We start from the raw sequence: 23252 nt of genomic DNA, 5'->3' as shown, positions 1-23252 counted from the left end.
TTGGAACGAAAGGACTGCATTTGATAATGAGGTGCCTTTTTAGTAAGCTGCGGGGGGACATAAGGTAAGAAATTCGATTTTCGGCCGTAGCAGTAGAGACAAGGTCCGAGAGGCCTTCTCCAAACAACTCCTCCCCCTTGTAAGGCAACAACTCCACATGCCGCTTTGAGTCGGCATCTCCCGTCCACTGCCGGGTCCACAGGAGTCGCCTAGCAGAAATATACATAGCATTTATTCTGGAGCTTAGTAAACAAATGTCTCTTTGAGCATCCCTCATATATAAAGCAGCATCTTTGATATGCTCTAGGGTCATTAGAATGGTATCCTTATCTAGGGTGTCAAGTTCCGTAGATAAGGAATCTGTCCATGCTGCGACAGCACTACACACCCAGGCCGATGCCATAGCCGGTCTAACGATAGTGCCGGAATGTGTGTAAATGTGCTTCATGGTAACCTCCTGCTTACGATCAGCAGGATCCTTGAGGGAAGCTGTATCCTGAGAAGGCAGGGCCACCTTCTTGGATAAGCGTGTCAGCGCCTTGTCTACCTTCCGCGAAGATTCCCATCGTATCCTGTCCTTTTGTGGAAAGGGATACGCCATAAGAATCCTTTTGGGAACTTGTAGTCTCCTATCTGGAGATTCCCAAGCCTTTTCGCACAAGTCGCTTAGGTCAAAAGAGGACGGAAAAGTAACCTCAGGCTTTTTCCCTTTATACATGTGTACCCTCGTGTCAGGGACAGGGGGTTCCTCAGTGATATGCAAAACCTCTTTAACGGCAATAATCATGTAACGAATACCTTTCGCCACCTTTGGCTGTAATTTTGCATCCTCATAGTCGACACTAGAGTCAGTATCTGTGTCGGTATCTGTGTCAGTGATCTGGGATATGGTGCGTTTTTGAGACCCCGAAGGTCCTGGTGCCACAGGGACAGGCATGGTCTGACTACCTGACTGATCCCTAGCTTCAGCCTGGTCTAATCGTTTATGCAGTAAATTTACATTTGCATTCAAGACATTCCACATATCCACCCAGTCCGGTGTTGGCGTTGCAGACGGCGACCTGACCATCATAAACTCCCCCTCCTCCTTAGGTGAGCCTTCCTTGTCAAACATGTCGACACACACGTACCGACACACTTCACACACACAGGGAATCTCTTTTCTGAAGACAGGTTTCCCCTGAGGCCCCTTGGAAAGACAGAGAGAGAGTATGCCAACACACACCCCAGCGCTATATGACCCCGGAGAAAAACACAGATTGTTTACCCAGTAGCGCTGCTTAATGTAAAAACGCCAATAATGTGCCCCCCATCTACTTTAAAACCCCCTTTCACCGTGTGTCAAGGGGAGAGTCCGGGGAGCTTCCTCTCAGCGGTGCTGTGGAGAGAAAATGGCGCTGGTGAGTGCTGAGGGAGAAGCCCGCTCAAACTTACTAAAAAATGTCGGGGGCTCTTTTATATACATGTACAGTGCCCACCTGTACATGTATATAGACTTTTGCCATAGGAGAGGTGTTTTATTGCTGCCCAGGGCGCCCCCCCTGCACCATTACAGTGACCGCAGTATGTGAGGTGTATGGGAGCAATGATGCACAGCTGCGGTGCTGTGCGTTACCTCAGTGAAGCACCGAAGGCTTCTGCCGCCTGAGACGTCTTCGTTTCTTCTGGCTCTGTGAGGAGAACGGCGGCGCGGCTCTGGGGTGAACGCCCAGGACGAACCTGTGTTCACTCCCTCTGGAGCTAATGGTGTCCAGTAGCCGAGGAAGCAGAGCCTATCATTTAAGTAGGTCTGCTCCTCTCTCCTCAGTCCCTCGATGCAGGGAGCCTGTTGCCAGCAGTGCTCCCTGAAAAAGAGAAAAAAATCCAAACAAAAATGCTTTCTAAGCAGGAAACTCAGGAGAGCTCCCTGCAGTGCACCCATTCTCCTCTGGGCACAGTCTAAAACTGGGGTCTGGAGGAGGGGCATAGAGGGAGGAGCCAGTGCACACCCAGAGTCCAAAGTTTTTCTTAAAGTGCCCATGCCTCCTGCGGAGCCAGTCTATTCCCCATGGTCCTTACGGAGTCCCAGAATCCTCTAGGACGTTAGAGAAATGTAATAGTTACAGAAATCATGGCTGTAAGGCAGGGACTGTGGAAGAGGGCTGATTGTATGAGTACATTTGGTAGGAACTTCAGTAACCAAGGCAACTGAATGTGCCAACGTTTCACTAGCAACAAAGTCTCATGTGATCTCCGTATTGAACTCAGAGGGGAAAAAAAAAAAAAAAACTGCAGCAGGAAAAAGCAACAGGTTGCTGGAGCGTATACTCCAGGTCTGAGATATTCATGCAAGGTACAGTAAAACAAGCAAGAAGCTGCAGACCTATAGGCTGCAAATCTAAGCAGCCAGTTTCATCAACAGTCCAATGAGAACTCCGCAGTGCACAATATAGGTCAGGCCACAGTTCACAAAGGGATCATCACAACTGGAAATGCAATTTTGCTAGTTCAGGAGTTAGAGGTTCAAATGAATAATACTTCACAATGTTGTTGATGAAGAAATGAACGCCTGAGTGGTGACAACCTAAAGCACTCCGAATTTGTTATTTATACACATATATATAGAACACCTGCATCTTCTGGCATTTGGGAACATAGTAATAAAACGAGACTGGGTAGTAACAGATTTGCTGATATACAGACAACCAATGTGGACAATGCAGAGCGGCAGAAGAGTGGTTTACGAGGAAGATCAGTCTAGACACTGCAATCAAAATTGATTATAGGAGTGAATGGCTGTTTAGGTGAGGACCAGCAAGGAAGATATTGCAATGTTCAATGCAGAAGATAATGAGTGCATGTATTAAAGGTTCTGCAGAGCATTCTTGAAATGTTCCTTACATGTATGTAACTGGAACTGGAAACAGGAAGGGCGGATTAAAGGATATCACCTAGACAGTGGGCTTTATTGTTGGGTTGTCAACAGAGATCGAGATAACAGGTAGGTAACGCCTGTTGGCTGGTGGAAATTCTACAGCCTTGAATGATGTTTTCAACAATGAAAGGTTCTGATGGTTCCGTAATGTGGATTGCATTTTCCTATCGTGGTTTGGGGGTCAGTCATTCCACTTGTCAATGCTAATCCTTCCTTAATGATACCAAATAATCTCTTTTCCCCATGTTACAGCAATTATTTCTTAACAAGACAGGCATCATCCAGGACAACAACAACAACATACCAACAAAGAAATCATTGCTGCCCAATGGCTCAATGAGCATAAGAGGAGTGTTATCCATATCTCACAGCATTCCCAATCACCAGATCTGAACCCAATTGAGCATTCAAAGTATGGGATATTTGGAATAATGACAGAGACATGCTTTCTTTTTCACCACCAGCAACCAAGCATCATTTTCATGACTTTCTGGAGGACACATGACGCAGTGTACCTCCAGTACATTTACAGACACAGGTAAACTGCATGGCATAAAGGAGCATACTGGCTGTCCAAGGTGGCCCAGAGTCCCACTGAGTGTTTTTTTTTATTATTGCTGTATATAAGTAGATGCTCTCCAATGAAAGATAAATGAATGATATATACCTGTTTGGTAGATGATGGCTTCCAAGTGCAGTACTCCCTCCAGGACCCACAAACAGCCTCAGACCTTCCTCTATAAAGACAGACAAAACCACTGCATCAGTGCTGAGAGAACCAGTAACTTCCTAATGTTCCTAGTAAAGTGGTTTACTGCTAACTATGTAACATACATTTTGAATTTACTAAAACATCTGGGCTTCTGAATAGCAGATTATATTAACTGGGCATATGCAAGAATATTACTTTTTCACAAAGCTGAGATAGTCATGTTTTGCATTAGCAAGACCTAAACGAGTACCGAATATATGGTCTGGATTACTATATAATACAGGTGCAACAGTTCATGTAAATGCTACCACATATTAGTCATTACATTGCTAACCATCTTAACACTATTATTCTCCTTTATTTACAGGTTTCCACAACACCTTACAAAAGTACAAAAACAAATTAGCAAAACAAGAAAACAGCGACTTACAGTACTAGACACTGCAGGACAAGTACATGGTATATAAACATTTCTGCATCAGTGGTTATAACACTGAAATAAGCATCAGGGTGGCAGAAACTGAGGGTTAGGTGCCATTGTAGGGAGTATGGCTTAGACCATAATCTAAGTAAGAGAAAAGAAAGCACATGAGGGCAGAGGGCCCTGCTCGTGAGAGCTTACATTCTAAAGGGGAGGGGCAGGCAGACAAGGGTGACACAGATGGGGTACACAGTGAGCATGGAACAGAGGGTTAGGATAAAAGCAGACTAGGTTTGATGAAGAAGTGGGACTTGAGAGCCCGTTTGAAATTTTGTAGAAAAGAGTGGCGAGTCTGATGGAGATAGGTAGAGAATTTCAGAGATAGGGAGCAGCATGCGCAACATTTTGGAGGTGGGAGTCGTGGATGTAATCAGTAGGCAGGAGAGGTGGCATGCATTTGAGGAGCTAAGAGAACGAGTGGGAGTGTAAAGGGAGATAAGGTAATTTGAAAGTGAGTGTGAGAAGCTTAAAATGGATTGTGAAGGGGAAGGCCAGCCAATGTAGGGCTTGTAAGAGGAAGACGCAGTATGTCTGGAGAGGGAAATGAGCCTTGCAGCAGCACTGAGAACAGATTGGAGTGGAGAGAGGCAGCAGTCAGGAAGGCCAGATAGGAGGAGATTGCAGTAGTCCAATCTGGAGATGACCAGTGAGTGGATGAGAGTCTTAAAAGCAACCAGGATGAGAGTCTTAAAAGCAACCAGGGTGAGAAAGGGTCTGATCCTGGACATATGTTTGAGGTGGAAACGATAGGACTGTGAGAGATAGTGAATGTGTGGTTTAAAAGAGAGGAAAGTGTCAAGGGTAACTCCAAGACAGCGCACTTGGGGGCTAGAGGAGATGGTTGTGGCGTCAATAGATGAAACTGTGGGAGGTGAGGTTACGTGGGAGCGTGGGAAAATGATCAGCTCAGTTTTAAACATGTTAAGTATAAAAAAGCACTGGGACATCCAGGAAGAGAGAGAGACAATTGGTGATACGAGTGAGGAGAGAGGGGGAGAGGTCAGGGGTGGAAAGGTAGATCTGAGTATCATCAGCATAGAGATGATAATGTAGGCCAAAAGATCTGATGAGCTTGCCTAAAGAGGACATATAGGGGGGTATAGGAGAGGTCCAAGAACAGAACCTTGGGAAACACCTACTGAGAATACAGAGGAGCAGTCAGAGAGGTAGGAAGACAGCTAGGAGAGGGCAGTATCATGCAGACCAAGGGAGTGAAGGATTTACACAAGGAGAGGGTGGTCCACAGTGTCAAAAGCAGCAGAGAGGCCAAGGAGAATAAGCAGACAGTAGTCACCCTTGGACTTGGCAGCAAGGAGGTTATTGCAGACTTATGTTAGGGCAGTTTCAGTGGAGTGGAGAGGATGGAAGCCAGACTGAGATGGGTCAAGCAGGGAGTGGGAGCAATGAAAGGCAGTAGGGCTGCTGTAGAAAATACGCTCAAGGAGTTTGGAGGCAAAAGGGAAGAGAGAGAAGGGTTGTTAGTTGGAGTGTCTTAGGATCAATGGTAGTTTTTTAAGAATAGGGGTGACAAGGGCATACTCGAAGGCAGAGGAGATAGTGCCTGATGACAGAGAGATTGAGGAGGTAAGCAAGATGGGAACAGGCACAACATAAGGCAGCAGAGGAGGCGGGAGGGGATAGGGTCATGTGGTAAGGTGTGGTGGTGGTGGGGGGACAGATGACGCTCATGACTTAATCTTTAGATACAGCGGAAAATAAGATTTTACTTACCGATAAATCTATTTCTCGTAGTCCGTAGTGGATGCTGGGGACTCCGTCAGGACCATGGGGATTAGCGGCTCCGCAGGAGACAGGGCACAAAAATAAAGCTTTAGGATCAGGTGGTGTGCACTGGCTCCTCCCCCTATGATCCTCCTCCAAGCCTCAGTTAGGATACTGTGCCCGGACGAGCGTACACAATAAGGAAGGATTTTGAATCCCGGGTAAGACTCATACCAGCCACACCAATCACACCGTACAACTTGTGATCTGAACCCAGTTAACAGTATGACAACGTAGGAGCCTCTGAACAGACGGCTCACAACAATAACAACCCGATTTTTTTGTAACAATAACTATGTACAAGTATTGCAGACAATCCGCACTTGGGATGGGCGCCCAGCATCCACTACGGACTACGAGAAATAGATTTATCGGTAAGTAAAATCTTATTTTCTCTAACGTCCTAGTGGATGCTGGGGACTCCGTCAGGACCATGGGGATTATACCAAAGCTCCCAAACGGGCGGGAGAGTGCGGATGACTCTGCAGCACCGAATGAGAGAACTCCAGGTCCTCTTTAGCCAGGGTATCAAATTTGTAGAATTTTACAAACGTGTTCTCCCCCCGACCACGTAGTTGCTCGGCAGAGTTGTAATGCCGAGACCCCTCGGGCAGCCGCCCAGGATGAGCCCACCTTCCTTGTGGAATGGGCATTTACATATTTTGGCTGTGGCAGGCCTGCCACATAATGTGCAAGCTGAATTGTACTACACATCCAACTAGCAATCGTCTGCTTAGAAGCAAGAGCACCCAGTTTGTTGGGTGCATACAGGATAACAGCAAGTCAGTTTTCCTGACTCCAGCCGTCCTGGAAACCGATATTTTCAGGGCCCTGACAACATCTAGCAACTTGGAGTCCTCCAAGTCCCTAGTAGCCGCATGTACCACAATAAGCTGGTTCAGGTGAAACGCTGACACCACCTTAGGGAGAAACTGGGGACGAGTCCGCAGCTCTGCCCTGTCCGAATGGACAATCAGATATGGGCTTTTGTGAGACAAAGCCGCCAATTCTGACACTCGCCTGGCCGAGGCCAGGGCCAACATCATGGTCACTTTCCATGTGAGATATTTCAAATCCACAGATTTGAGCGGTTTAAACCAATGTGATTTGAGGAATCCCAGCACTACGTTGAGATCCCACAGTGCCACTGGAGGCACAAAAGGGGGTTGTATATGCAGTACTCCCTTGACAAACTTCTGGACTTCAGGAACTGAAGCCAATTCTTTCTGGAAGAAAATCGACAGGGCCGAAATTTGAACCTTAATGGACCCCAATCTGAGGCCCATAGACACTCCTGTTTTCAGGAAATGCAGGAATCGACCGAGTTGAAATTTCTTCGTGGAGCCTTCCTGGCCTCACACCACGCAACATATTTTCGCCACATGTGATGATAATGTTGTGTGGTCACGTCCTTCCTGGCTTTGACCATGGTAGGAAAGACCTCTTCCGGAATGCCTTTTTCCCTTAGGATCCGGCGTTCAACCGCCATGCCGTCAAACGCAGCCGCGGTAAGTCTTGGAACAGACATGGTACGTGCTGAAGCAAGTCCCTTCTTAGCGGCAGAGGTCATGAGTCCTCTGTGAGTATCTCTTGAAGTTCCGGGTACCAAGTCCTTCTTGGCCAATCCGGAGCCACGAGTACAGTTCTTACTCCTCTACGTCTTATAATTCTCAATACCTTGGGTATGAGAAGCAGAGGAGGAAACACATACACCGACTGGTACGCCCACGGTGTTACCAGAACGTCCACAGCTATTGCCTGAAAGTCTCTTGACCTGGCGCAATACCTGTCCAGTTTTTTGTTCAGGCTGGACGCCATCATGTACACCTTTGGTCTTTCCCAACGGTTCACAATCATGTGGAAAACTTCCCGATGAAGTCCCCACTCTCCCGGGTGGAGGTCGTGCCTGCTGAGGAAGTCTACTTCCCAGTTGTCCACTCCCGGAATGAACACTGCTGACAGTGCTATCACATGATTTTCCGCCCAGCGAAAAATCCTTGCAGTTTTTGCCATTGCCCTCCTGCTTCTTGTGCCGCCCTGTCTGTTTACGTGGGCGACTGCCGTGATGTTGTCCCACTGGATCAATACCGGCTGACCTTGAAGCAGAGGTCTTGCTAAGCTTAGAGCATCATAAATTGCCCTTAGCTCCAGTATATTTATGTGGAGAAAAGTCTCCAGACTTGATCACACTCCCTGGAAATTTTTTCCCTGTGTGACTGCTCCCCAGCCTCTCAGGCTGGCCTCCGTGGTCACCAGCATCCAATCCTGAATGCCGAATCTGCGGCCCTCTAGAAGATGAGCACTCTGTAACCACCACAGGAGAGACACCCTTGTCCTTGGATATAGGGTTATCCGCCGATGCATCTGAAGATGCGATCCGGACCATTTGTCCAGCAGATACCACTGAAAAGTTCTTGCGTGGAATCTGCCGAATGGAATCGCTTCGTAATAAGCCACCATTTTTCCCAGGACTCTTGTGCAATGATGCACTGACACTTTTCCTGGTTTTAGGAGGTTCCTGACTAGCTCGGATAACTCCCTGGCTTTCTCCTCCGGGAGAAACACCTTTTTCTGGACTGTGTCCAGAATCATCCCTAGGAACAGCAGACGTGTCGTCGGAAACAACTGCGGTTTTGGAATATTTAGAATCCACCCGTGCTGTCGTAGAACTACTTGAGATAGTGCTACTCCGACCTCCAACTGTTCTCTGGACCTTGCTCTTATCAGGAGGTCGTCCATTTTCTTCGAAGAAGAATCATCATTTCGGGCATTACCTTGGTAAAGACCCGGAGTGCCGTGGACAATCCAAACGGCAGCGTCTGTACCACGAACCTGAGATACCCTTGGTGAGAAGGGCAAATTTGGACATGGAGGTAAGCATCCCTGATGTCCCGGGACACCATATAGTCCCCTTCTTCCTGGTTCGCTATCACTGCTCTGAGTGACTCCATCTTGATTTGAACCTTTGTAAGTGTTCAAATATTTCAGATTTAGAATAGGTCTCACCGAGCCTTCTGGTTTCAGTACCACAATATAGTGTGGAATAATACCCCTTTCCTTGTTGTAGGAGAGGTACTTTGATTATCACCTGCTGGGAATACAGCTTGTGAATTGTTTCCAATACTGGCTCCCTGTCGGAGGGAGACGTTGGTAAAGCAGACTTCAGGAACCTGCGAGGGGAAACGTCTCGACTTTCCAATCTGTACCCCTGGGATACTACTTGTAGGATCCAGGGGTCCTGTACGGCTCCAGCGTCATGCTGAGAACTTGGCAGAAGCGGTGGAAGGCTTCTGTTCCTGGGAATGGGCTGCCTGCTGCAGTCTTCTTCCCTTTCCTCTATCCCTGGGCAGATATGCTTATGGGGACGAAAGGACTGAGGCTGAAAAGACGGTGTCTTTTTCTGCATAGATGTGACTTAGGGTAAAAACGGTGGATTTCCCAGCAGTTGCCGTGGCCACCAGGTCCGATGGACCGACCCCAAATAACTCCTCCCCTTTATACGGCAATACATCTTTGTGCCGTTTGGAATCTGCATCACCTGACCACTGTCGTGTCCATAAACATCTTATTGGCAGATATGGACATCGCACTTACTTTTGATGCCAGAGTGCAAATATCCCTCTGTGCATCTCGCATATATAGAAATGCATTTTTTAAATGCTCTATAGTAAATAAATACTGTCCCTGTCAAGGGTATCAATATTTTCAGTCAGGGAATCCGACCAAGCCACCCCCGCGCTGCACATCCAGGCTGAGGCGATCGCTGGTCGCAGTATAACACCAGTATGTGTGTATATACTTTTTAGGATATTTTCCAGCCTCCTATCAGCTGGCTCCTTGAGGGCGGCCGTATCTGGAGACGGTACCGCCACTTGTTTTGATAAGCGTGTGAGCGCCTTATCCACCCTAAGGGGTGTTTCCCAACGCGCCCTAACTTCTGGCGGGAAAGGGTATACCGCCAATAATTTTCTATCGGGGGAACCCCGCGCCTCATCACACACTTCATTTAATTTATCTGATTCAGGAAAAACTATAGGTAGTTTTTCCACACCCCACATAATACCCTTTTTTGTGGTACTTGTAGTATCAGAAATATGTAACACCTCCTTCATTGCCCTTAACAAGTAACGTGTGGCCCTAAAGGAAAATACGTTTGTTTCTTCACCGTCGACACTGGAGTCAGTGTCCGTGTCTGTGTCGACCGACTGAGGTAAAATGGGCATTATAACGTCCCTGACGGTGTTCTAGACGCCTGGACAGATACTAATATGTTTGCCGGCCGTCTCATGTCGTCAATCGACTTGCAGCGTGTTGACATTATCACGTAATTCCTTAAATAAGCCATCTATTCCGGTGTCGACTCCCTAGAGTGACATCACCATTACAGGCAATTTGCTCCGCCTCCCAACATCGTCCTCATACATGTCGACACACACGTACCGACACACAGCACACACACAGGGAATGCTCTGATAGAGGACAGGACCCACTAGCCCTTTGGGGAGACAGAGGGAGAGTTTGCCAGCACACACCAAAAACGCTATAATTATACAGGGACAACCTTTATATAAGTGCTTTTCCCTTATAGCATTTTAATATATGTAGTCATATCGCCAAATCAGTGCCCCCCCTCTCTGTTTTAACCCTGTTTCTGTAGTGCAGTGCAGGGGAGAGCCTGGGAGCCTTCCCACCAGCATTTCTGTGAGGGAAAATGGCGCTGTGTGCTGAGGAGAATAGGCCCCGCCCCCTTTTCGGCGGGCTTCTTCTCCCGTTTTTCTGAGACCTGGCAGGGGTTAAATACATCCATATAGCCCCCAGGGGCTATATGTGATGTATTTTTAGCCATAAAAAAGGTATTATACATTGCTGCCCAGGGCGCCCCCCCAGCGCCCTGCACCCTCCGTGACCGCTGTGTGAAGTGTGCCGACAACAATGGCGCACAGCTGCAGTGCTGTGCGCTACCTCAGGAAGACTGAAAAGTCTTCTGCCGCCTGCTTCTGGACCTCTTCCATCTTCGGCATCTGCAAGGGGGGTCGGCGGCGCGGCTCCGGGACGAACCCCAGGGTGAGACCTGTGTTCCGACTCCCTCTGGAGCTAATGGTGTCCAGTAGCCTAAGAAGCCAATCCATCCTGCACGCAGGTGAGTTCACTTCTCTCCCCTAAGTCCCTCGATGCAGTGAGCCTGTTGCCAGCAGGACTCACTGAAAATAAAAAACCTAAAAACTTTTTCTAAGCAGCTCTTTAGGAGAGCCACCTAGATTGCACCCTGCTCGGACGGGCACAAAAACCTAACTGAGGTTTGGAGGAGGGTCATAGGGGGAGGAGCCAGTGCACACCACCTGATCCTAAAGCTTTATTTTTGTGCCCTGTCTCCTGCGGAGCCGCTAATCCCCATGGTCCTGACGGAGTCCCCAGCATCCACTAGGACGTTAGAGAAAAATAAGTCAGAGTTAGTAAGGTAGATGGGGAGTGTTTAACTGGGAAAGGAGGCGGTGGGTTGTTGAGGGTGTGGTGGGGTCCTGATGTATAGAGTCAATTCTTTATGTGAAGTGGAAGGCAAGGTCAAGGGCAGAAAGTGAGGAGGGGAGACGTGGAGGGGAATGGGTAGAGGAATGAATAGACAGTGTCAGTGAGACGCCAGAGGTTTGAGGACTGGGAGGAGATGATGTTTTTGAAATAGGGCTGTTTAGAGACGGAAAGGGCAGCGCTGTAGGATGAGTGTATTCATTTGTAATGGAGCAAGTCTGTCTTAGAGCATGATTTCTTATGGCAAAGAAACCTCTATGGTTACAGTTCTTCACTTACCCTCAGCACTTGAGTCTAGGGTAAAATCTTGACTTTGGAGAATTGTTTCCACGATGTCGTCTGCGTCCACCCGTGTGGCATCTACTCGTTTTAACTGTGATTCAACCGAGTCCTGTTTCACAGGGAGCCTACAGGAATAGGGCAGACGGTAACTAAGACAAAGCAAGACTTTATTGGCCTATCTCTGAGTGATATAAAACGTTTTGCATGTAACGAGCATTAACCTCCACAAGCTATACCAGTGACCTATGACATCTACACAGAAGATGTATTAAACCCAGCCCGATCCCTACATGCTCACGAGCCACAAATATTTAACAGATCATTATAAATTTAACAAATTAGTGGATCAAAGGTGAAAGAGTGTTGTTTACTGTTTATACAGTGTCTATCTTCAAAAGATCCTTTTACACAAGTCTCAACTCCTAATTTGTACGATCAGAGTGAGTTGTTAAACAGTGGCCTACCTCTACACTGGGATCAGTACTAAATGCCGCCGGTCGGAATCCCGGCGGTCGAAATACCGACGCCGGAATCCCGACCACACAATCCCGACAGGGGTGGCGAGCGGAACGCAGCCCCTTGCGGGCTCGCTTCGCTCGCCACGCTGCGGGCACGGTGCCTCGCTACGCTCGCCACACTATTATATTCTCCCTCTATGGGTGTCGTGGACACCCACAGAGGGAGAATATGTCGGGATTGTGGCGGTCGGGATTCCGGCGTCGGTATTTCGACCGCCGGGATTCCGGCCGGCGGCATCTTGACCGCATCCCTCTACACTGTATCCATACAGAACTGCACTACATGAGCAACTGTTCTCCTGCACTGGATTCCTGTTTTGAAGAGCCAAAAAATACTTCAGCCTAGAACTAGCCCCACCTGTAATATCCTTAGTTCTGAACATTTTACATGTCCACGTGCCTCCTACAACCTTTATCCTATCACAAACAGAAACCACCTTTCCGCTGTCTATAGACTATTCCTATTTATCTGTACATTTAAGCATTGTACCTGCTAAGTTTTTCATTAGATGACCCCTCCTCTGTGATTTCTGGGCTGAAGGTGAGAACCTTAGTGCCATCATCCTCATTTGGTTCTGGAATACTCCCAATACCAGTGGATGTGCTTCCCTCAGATGTATTCCTCCGGTGGCTCAACTCAGACAAACTGGAAGACCGTGAGTGCCCTGTGCTGTAGCCTGCAATAACAACAACATATAGATCTGATTACAGTCACTGCAACCCTACGCTGGATGCGAAAAAAGCAATCGCCCATGGTAACTAGCACAAGGCAATAGATTTTGGCTGTATTTATTGGCCACTAGAACAATCACAACAGTAAACCAGAAAGAAGTGTTAAATTTTAAAAACTGTAAGATTACGGCACTTGCAGGAAACAGGCAACTACATTAATACAGCTGTCACTGACATGTGGCGACCAAGCATGGAAATATATCTGTGGAATCTCCTAAGATGAGGGGTTAAAATGTTTACTGTATGGGTTCTACACTTTAAAAAAATGTTTTCTTAAGTAGAACAATGAATTGCCCTGCCCCATAAATACATGTCATGTCACGTAGCTATAGGCAGAGCCACTGCAGGGTTACGCTACATTTTAATACGGATCCTTCATCTTTCTACTTTTGGAAGTAAACGAGAACTATACTGACAGGTGTCATCTTCCTACACAATAACGCCAGCTTTTATTATATAGAATTCATTTGAAATGTTCCAGAAATTATTACATTTGCAAGAAATAGTAATAATGCAAACATATTAATACCATCCGGCACGTAAACATAATATTTCTGTGCTATACCAGGACATAAATGTTACACTGTAGTGGAAAGCTGTTCTGTGATGGAAATACCTCTGAGGTAACTCCCAAGATGAGAGAAGGGGAAGGGTTAAAATGTTCAATTGCGTTTAACTATTAAAGCCAAACCAAAAAAAAAAAACGCTGTACCCTACACTGGGGTTGATTCTGAGGTGGGAGCAAGGCAAAAAGTAACTTTGTACGTGGAACAAACCATGGTGCAATGCAAGTGGTGCACATACATTTATTCAGAATTTGCATGCAGGGTAAATGCTGGCTGCTTTTGCATGTAGCTCAATTATGTCAGTAAGTGTGCTGTAAGTAACAGATTTATTTGAGACAAATTGTGCACTGATGTGTAAATGTAAGATATAGATAAATGTAAGATTTAAGTTATGTTGGCCAGATTAAAATAAAAATAACGGACCTGATTTTTATTATGGATCTATCAGCTACAATAAGCCATATTGGCATAGTCTACATTTATAATAGTCTTGTAATGCACTGAATGTACAGCAGGGGGAGGCAGTCTGCTTTCCGAACACAGGAATTTGTCTCCTCCCTAATGGTGTGTACACACGGTGACATTTTTTCTTACGATTTTGACTATATAGTCAAAACGTAAGAAAAGTTAGTGCAGATCGCACCTTGCGATCCCGATTCGATGCCGATGCGCGGTCGGCATCGCAAGAATAGATAGACTAGTCATAGAATAGATAGAATAGATAGGCAAGTCAATTTTCACTATTTCTATAGAAGAGACAGTCAAAATTGACACTTAGCCAAAATCTCACATAGTCCGTATCGCAAGCACAGTCATTATGTGCTTGCGATACTGACTATGTGCCGATCTAGCCCCTGTCGCATAGTGAGAATCGGGCATAGCCCGAATCTCACCGTGTGTATGGGCCATAAGACTAATGCCAACATGACACTTGCGGGTGTAGTATGTTATGCCGGCGGCTGAGATCCTGGCGCCCCATCTGCCGGCAGCTGGGCATCAAATGAGCCCCTTGCGGGCACGCTGCGATCGCCACGCTGTGAGCACACTGGGGTCGTGGATCCCCAAGAGGGAGAATAGTTGTCGGTATTCCGGCGCCGGGATCCCAACAGCCGGCATACTGAATACCACCTGACACTGGGTGTAGTATGTTATGCCGGCAGCTGGGATCCTGTGCCCAGCATACCAGCGCTGGGAGCTGGGCGAGCGCAAATGAGTCACGGTCAGTAGTGGATGTCACACAAACATACAGAGGACACATTTCTAAAGGTACTAATGAACTAGAGAATGCTAACTGACAGATGTACTACTGATGACATCTACTAAAAGCTTTAACTCACAAAGTGATCATAGAACTGATCTCACGTAATCTTTTTCCTTTCTAGTATAAATGTCTACAGTCTGACTGCACCTAGTAAGAATATAAGGAATGTTTTTTCTTCTCAATGGTAGACAGGTTACACAGCTGAATGTTTGTTTTACAGGACGTGCAGCTGGTATTCCAGTCATAGTTCTATGCAAAGCAGGGTGTTACTGGGAGCGGTAAACAAGTCTATCTGGATGGTAATCCTTATCTACACTTAATAATCCACCTGACTGTACTGTAGGTAACAAATAATGTAGATGTATGTAGGCAGAAATGGGCGGTATTCAAGAACAAAAGGCCTTCATACAATTATTTAGCAACACACTGAGCAATTGTGTTAACTTTATTAAACACTGCTAATGAGAAGTCTGAGTGCCTCTGTGCATATGACTTTATAGATATATATTCTGGAAGAAATATATTAACACAATGTGCAGACACAAATTCTTGAAATTCATTTGGAACCATCCCCACGGCTTCAGATCAGATTCTTTACATTCCTGTATGTTTGCACTGCACAAGCAAGTTACATTTTAAAATGAAAGCTGTAACTGGGACAATAATGCCGCTTTCAGACAGAGCCGGGAACCTGCCAGGTCTAGCCGCCAGCAAATTCCCAGGTCTTAGCATCAACCCTGATAAAGAGCAGCATTGGAGACCTGGGACCGGTTGTTTCACACTAGGCAAAATACCGGGTTGCTGTGCGTGTAATAACTCTGGGATTTTGATTCTAGTGTAAAAGGGGTATAAGAGGTATATTTACTAAAGTGCGGGTTTACAGAAGTGGAGAAGTTGCCCATAGCAACCAATAGACCATATGGAAGTCTTGGGGGCATATTCAATTGGTCACAACGTTTTCATGGTACCTTTGTGGAGTCCTGCATCGGACACTGCAGTCACGGTGAAAATTGCAAGCAAAATGGCCGCTCACGTGAGCAGTAGTCAAATCGGTCTACTGGGCATGGCAAGTGCCATGTTTCTGGAGACCTGCGTATGCGCAGTAGACTACGGCACGATGCCGCAGACTGCGCTGTGCAGAGAAGGGAGCCCACCTGGAGGTGCACACGGGCCCCCTCCTCTGATAAAAAAAAGCCCCTGAGCGGAGGAGATGAAAAAATAAAAGGGAAAGTTTATGGAGAGATCCGTGAGTGTAATAGGTAGTACAGGAATGCAGTGTATGTGAAAGGGGAGGATGAGAAGTAATAACAGTACCTACACACATTATGGGAGAGCAGTGCGTGAGGGAAGGGAATGCAGGGTGATGGTGTAGTGTAGGTGAGCAGTATGTGTAAGGTGGGGGTGCAGAGTGAGGGCTAGTGTAGGAGAGCAGTGTGTGCGGGAAGGAGGTGCAGGTGACGGATAGTACAGGAATGCAGAGTATGTGAGAGGGGAATTCGGTCTGCAGGATATGAGGTAATATCTGTACCCACACACATTACAGGAGTGAAGTGTGTGCAGGAAGGGGAGGCAAAGTGAGGGGTTGTGTAGGAGAGCAGTGTGAGGGGTAGTGTAGAAAAACAGTGTGTGCAGAGAAAGAGTGCAGGATGAGAGGTAGTACAGGAATGCACTGCCCCTCAGGGTGTGGGATAAAGTAGGAGAGCAGTCTGTGCGGGAAGGGCGTGTGATCTGCAGGAGAGGTAGTACCCATACCCACACAGATTATTGGAGTGCAGTGTGTGCAGGAAAGGGGTGCAGGGAAAGTAATGTAGTAGAGCAGTGTGTGCAGGGTGAGGAGTAGTGCAGGAGAACAGTTTGTGCAGAAAAGCAGATGCAGAGAGTAGTGTAGGAAAGCAGGGGTGCAGGTATGCAGTGCATGTGAGAAGGGAGTATGATCTGCAGGAGAGGTAATACCCATACCCACACATTATTGGAGTGCAGTGTGTGAGGGTCTATGCGTGGCCAGGGATTGCAGCTTGGGAAGGGTAGTGATGTGGGCACAGGGTAGAAGGTATTGTTTGCCCGGGTGGAGGCTGTGGAGTGGTTGTTTGCCTGGGGGTATCCCCTTATTTGTGTAGCCATGGGTGATGGTTCCCCGTGGGGGTTAACTGCTCATTAATGTGGCTGCAGGGGGGTGGGGGGATGGGGGGTGTTATTGTTTGCCTGGAGGATAGCTGCACCGTAGTGTGGAGGGTGGAGGGCTGGAATGCCAGGGGTTACTCCTTTAGTTGTGTGGCCATGGGGTTTGGGCAAATTGCAATGCCGTTGCCGGTGTTTACACGCCGCCGCAGCAGCAACTCACCCTTTCCTCTAGTAAATAGACTGACCCCACACAGTTCTGCAGTACACTAAACAAAATCTTCATTGAGGGCTTTGGTTCTATACTATGAACAATGATAAGTCTCCAGAAGCAGAATGAACAATGTAGGCTGTCGGCCATTAGCAGGCTACAAAAATATTTTGACAAGAGGGATTTGTTAAGCAATGGGCTATTGGCAGGCTGGTTGCCATTGTGTAAGAAAGAAGTTATACTGCTCTTGATCCTCATCCCATATGATAGCTAAATAAAAGAAGAACGGAAAAAGACCTACTGTATGAGCACAAAATAAATTCCACTAGTGACTTCACTTATTGCTTCTGCCTCCCATGTTCTCATTAATATACAGTGCTTGTACCTGAAGCCTTGGACTGTTGACTGGCGTAACTGGAGGTCCTGGAATGGCCGCATGCTCCCAGTTCATCAGGGACTGAGGCACTCTTTGATGAAAGGTCTGAGAAAAACAATAGGAATACACATGGAAAGTGTTAAATATGCCACATTCTCAACAGCAATGTAAGAGTGTGTACTTAAATAAGGTTCTCTATTGTTCGTACAAATACGTATATCTGCTGTACATCAACTACATTAACATATACAAAATGGTCAGCTTTCTGGGCTACGGGTTTGATGTGCTGTTAAACGTACAGCAGTTTTTATAGAGTAAATTGCAGAAAACCACATTGTGCACGTCCGATTACCGGCCAACCGATAATGACACAGTGTATGGCAACGACCGGGCAGCAACTCGCACTTGTGTTCATTCCGAGTTGTTCGCTCGCAAGCCGCTTTTAGCAGCTTTGCACACGCTAAGCCGCCGCCTACTGGGAGTGAATCTTAGCTTATCAAAATTGTGAACGAAAGATTCGCAATATTGCGAAAAGACTTCTCTGTGCAGTTTCTGAGTAGCTCGAGACTTACTCTTCCAGTGCGATCAGTTCAGTGCTTGTCGTTCCTGGTTTGACGTCACAAACACACCCAGCGTTCGCCCAGACACTCCTCCGTTTCTCCAGCCACTCCCGCGTTTTTCCCAGAAACTGTAGCGTTTTTTCAAACACTCCCATAAAACGGCAAGTTTCCGCCCAGAAACACCCACTTCCTGTCAATCACATTACGATCACCAGAACGAAGAAAAAACCTTGTAATGCCGTGAGTAAAATACCTAACTGCATAGCAAATTTACTTGGCGCAGTCGCAGTGCGAACATTGCACATGCGCAGTTAGCGGAAAATCGCTGCGATGCGAAGAAAATTACCGAGCGAACAACTCGGAATGACCACCACTGTTAGGCCATTCGAAATCTTTCTGCATGCACAACTGATGCAATAATTGCTGTTGAGATCCCATACGGACTATACTCACCATCAGAAAGAAAGACCAATTATCTGACAGTGTATGGCAACATAAGATATAATTGGTCCGTCCGGCTGATGGTTTTAGCTTCGGTCTATGACCAGCATTACCCTCACCATGAAGCCTCAACACCACTAACTAACTTTTCTTGAAATGCTCTCCCTCATGACATCTTATGTTTACCTCGGACCTGAACCTCTCCCCATTTCTGATCACCACCTCTCACTCCTATCTGCCAAGACGTCCCCTGTCACAGCTCGTCCAGTCTCCACACTTGCTCCTTTTGTCTTAGCTCATGTGCAGAGCCCTGCCTACACTGCCTTACACATCTGTAATTGTATACAGTCTATTAGAAGTATACCATCCTTTCTCTATTGCTCAGTGCTATGGAGAACTGTGAACGTATAATTCCCCAGTAATAATAATATCATTATCATGTGTCACTTGTCCTCAAAAATACTTTTCATAAACCAATTATAATCGTACCAGCAACACCCAAGTGCAGCTTCAAAGTCTCTCTGCCTTTCCGGTCTTCCTGCAAAGAATCAGAATCTCCGGGAGTTGCAATTGAAGTAGCAGTGGAAGGAGCACTGAAACCAAAAAGCAGGACATGCTAATCCATTACTACTAAATACAAAGAACACAGCAACTATTAGCAACACAATAGTTTCAAAGAATATTGCCAATAGGCAATGCTATGATAAGCTCCTGACAAAAGTTATAGAAGAGAGTTGTAACCAACTTATGGAGATGTACGAGATGAGAATAGCCACATGGATGATTCAGCAGATACACACACATATATCTATATATCTATATATATATATATATATATATATATATATATATATATATACACACTTTTTTTTTTAATCTTATCACATGAGCAGGGCTAGCAATCAACTGGCCTGATATTGGGCCTGATTCAGAGATGATCGCAGCAGCAAATTTGTGAGCAGTTGGGCAAAACCATGTGCACTGCAGGGGAGGCAGATATAACATGTGCATAGAGAGTTAGATTTGGGTGGGTTATTTTATTTCTGTGCAGGGTAAATACTGGCTGCTTTATTTTTACACTGCAAATTAGACTGCAGATTGAACACACCACACCCTAATCTAACTCTCTCTGCACATGTTAAATCTGCCTCCCCTGCAGTGCACATGGTTTTGCCCAACTGCTAACAAAATTCCTGCTGCGATCAACTTGGAATTACCCCCCATGTGCACTGCAGGTGTGGCAGATATAATATTTACAGAGAGAGTTAGATTTGGGTGGGTTATTTTGTTTCTGTGCAGGGTAAATACTGGCTGCTTTATTTTTACACTGCAATTTAGATTTCAGTTAGGAACACACCCCACCCAAATCTAACTCTCTCTGCACGTTACATCTGCCTCCCGTGCAGTGCACATGGGGTGTAATTCCAAGTTGAGCGCAGCAGGAATTTGGTTAGCAGTTGGGCAAAACCATGTGCACTGCAGGGGAGACAGATATAACATGTGCAGAAAGAGTTAGATTTGGGTGGGTTATTTTATTTCTGTGCAGGGTAAATACTGGCTGCTTTATTTTTACACTGCAAATTAGATTGCAGATTGAACACACCACACCCAAATCTAACTCTCTCTACACATGTTATATCTGCCCCACCGGCAGTGCACATGGTTTTGCCCAACTGCTAACAAATTTGCTGCTGCGATCAACTCTGAATTACACCCATTGTTGCATGTCACCCAATAATGTGTGACCAATATTCATGGGGTGGTCTTCAGTATGCCGACTGACGGGATCCCGGCGCACAGTATACTGGCGCCGGGATTACGACAGCCGGCATACTGACACGTATTCTTCCTCGTGGGGGTCCACGACCCCCCTGAAGGGAGAATAAAATAGTGTGGCGCGCGTAGTACCGTGCCCGTAGCGTGGTGAGCGCAGCGAGCCGCAAGGGGCTCATTTGCGCTCGCCACACTGTCGGTAAGCCGGCGGTCGGTCTCCCGGCGCCGGTATGCTGGTCGCCGGGAGCCCGACCGCCGGCATATCGTAGTGAACCCGTATTCATGTACTTAGTTGGAAAATGAGTGCTATATATACGTTGTGAAGCTTGTCTCATGTGGAGAGAAGGTGATCCAACTACTTGGGCCATGCACAGAATGGTCTGGAACTGTCCAAATTGGACAGTGATCACGATGGTGGGGGCCAGTGTTAGAAAGGTTGTCACAGTTCATCCTGAAGTTTAGATTCTAGGACCATCAACTAGGATTTGCACTACCAGGAGCAAAGATGCAGAGTTTAACGCACTGTTGGACCTCACCTGTCCCAGGTGAGGTCCAACAGTGCGTTAAACTCTGAGAGGTTTAGGTTTTGCTGCGCCCAGTACACATGTCAAAGTCCCCTGCACTTTTTCCTAGCATATTAGGCTCATGTCATGAGTGCAGAGGGGCAGTCAGCAAGCTGAGGTTTGATAGGCAGAGAGGTCAGAGATATGAAAGTCACGAGGAATGTAATGGAGAAAAGTCTAAACGAAAGGTTCTCAAACACGGTCCTCAAAGCACCCCAACGGCCCAGGTTTTAAGTTTATCCAAGTTAAATTAAATTGACCGAGGTCCTAATCATCTGTGCTGAACCATAGATGTACTTAAAACCTGGAACACTGGGGTGCGATTAGCACATGTCAGATCCGAATAAACACTAGGAAACGCACCAATTCAGACAAGTGGGATCAGCCAAAAACAGGTCAGATCATACACAGGAAGTGTGTGAACCTAATACTTTGGCATGTTGCAGCAGCGAAATGGTGGTTTAAATAAAAATGGTGGCTTCAAATAAAACTGCCAGCTCCATGACATACAAATCTCCTGAAGTGGCACCCATTCGTCACTACAGAAAAAGCAGGACAGTAAAGGCAGCGGTTCTGCAGCCCTGGGTGGGGACTAGGATGCACCCCTAGATATGCAACACCAGCCCAGATAAGCGTACGCCAGATGCCAAACTCAGCATTTTGAAACAATATTGTCCCGTGGGTGGCCAGCAATAGAAATATACACAGACACAAAAGACACAAGGGAAGAAGCAGGTGTAGTATTTCACAGGAAGCTAAAAGTTTAGCAAAGGGAAAAAGATGGATAAGGATAAGATTTAGAAGAGGTGAAGAGAAATAAAAACTAGATGTAATGTATAAATAAACAATACTGAAAGATATACACAGTCAGGGTATCAACAATAATTACTATTATTTTCCTTTAATTAAAAAAAGTATAGTGATAATTATCATGTCGTCTAGGAATAACTCACGTTTTAAAGCAGGGGTCCCCAGACATGAGCTGCATGCTGATCCCAACCTTCAGACAGAGAAATCACAATCAGAAAAGACAGCCCTGTCTACAAGCCCTGGGAACTGCATGACTGGACAATCTCATAGGAGGTTTGGCAGAGGATAAGACAGCAAATGCCATTTTCATATACAACATTGACATTGCAGTTGCTTTCTCTTATACTTTATTCCTTAATTACTCTCATGGGCCCATTTAACCTTTCCTATGTAAGCTCTTCCATTAACCATTACAATTCTTCCCACACTGAACTCTCTGGTACTGTACCTCATTCGAAACTTAATGCAAACCCCACTTAGGGGCTGATGGACAGTTAAATATAGGTCCAAAATGAGTGCTCCCATCTTAGGCAAAGGTAAGTGAGGGCACTATGCAGGACTGGCTGCAAGCAAAAATCTACTTGTTTAGAGGTGTATATTTTGCACCTAGTAATTAACCTCTTGAAATTAATACAAATAGTACATACTGTATATGCCAGTATAGGTTTGTTATGAGCAAAGTACAATATAATTCCATCTGTACATCAGGCATTTTATGTCCAACCTGCTGCTCCAGTAGCATTTATGTACAGTACTGTATGTTTTCCATGGCATTTTACTGTGAGAAATATATATTGCCTAGTTATTTTAGCACTGTATTCTTTGGATTAGCAATGTTCTGTCTGTGTTTAATAATTCATTGGATTTTTTTAAATTAGCAACTCACTTTTTTTATTTTTTTAACTAACATACATTTATATTTTCTTTTTAGATGTTTGTGTTATTGTTGTGCCTTTTTTAGCGGTAAAATCCAATGCTCCTTTTCATTCCAAGTGATTTCTACAAAAGTCCTATTTCAGGGCAGAGAAAACTAGAGTATGAAACACATTATTTCCTATTGGTTCAATGTTCATTTTCTGTTTACAGGTCTTTGTAACGAACTTGGCTGTGCTCTGTACAATCCACTAACACATCTGCAGCTGGGACGTGAGAGACAGCCAGAAAACACCTGCAACAGCTACGATAAGGAGAAGCTTGCGCTCGCATCCTGTTATTTTCCAATTGGCCCCAATAAAAACAAGCTGAAGCAATGGAAACCACTGTTATTCTCACTCTTACTCTCCCTTAGCTTTTAGGACTGATATGTTTTGATCAGAGACCTCCATCTGCTCATGAAATCTCTAATGGCAGCGAGAATGAGACAGACACAATAAGTGAGTCTGAGATGTGTGTACATCCCACAGCTCTAAATGCATTAGCCAGGAAGAAGCAGATTTAATAATTCAAAAATGCTCTCTTTAAATGGGCTGTGATTACTCTTCCAGTAAGGCTGTAAATGTATTATTGCTCAGAGGAAGTGTTGGGCTACAACGCACCAGGGTTTAGGATTCTAAAGGAAAGAAAATATTTCACAGCAATCCAACCAATGGCAAAAAGAGGATTTTAGTTACCTACCGGTAAATCCTT

General features: G+C 45.9%; 1 protein-coding gene across 1 annotated transcript in view; it reads right to left on the bottom strand.

The window, feature by feature from the left end:
* EEIG2 (EEIG family member 2) overlaps positions 1-23252 on the bottom strand; it is a 72138-nt gene that overhangs the window by 12205 nt on the left and 36681 nt on the right. Inside the window, exons 5-10 of the mRNA XM_063940118.1 lie at positions 21770-21816; positions 18970-19073; positions 17489-17584; positions 12706-12892; positions 11695-11822; positions 3582-3651 (exon numbers count right to left, since the gene is read on the bottom strand). Coding sequence (XP_063796188.1) covers positions 3582-3651; positions 11695-11822; positions 12706-12892; positions 17489-17584; positions 18970-19073; positions 21770-21816 — 632 coding nt within the window. The remainder of the gene's footprint in view (positions 1-3581; positions 3652-11694; positions 11823-12705; positions 12893-17488; positions 17585-18969; positions 19074-21769; positions 21817-23252) is intronic.

Source organism: Pseudophryne corroboree, chromosome 9, assembly GCF_028390025.1.
Source record: "Pseudophryne corroboree isolate aPseCor3 chromosome 9, aPseCor3.hap2, whole genome shotgun sequence".
Taxonomy (NCBI): Eukaryota; Metazoa; Chordata; class Amphibia; order Anura; family Myobatrachidae; genus Pseudophryne; species Pseudophryne corroboree.
Note: the sequence above shows the minus strand (reverse complement) of the source record. Positions and strands in the feature narration are given on the sequence as shown.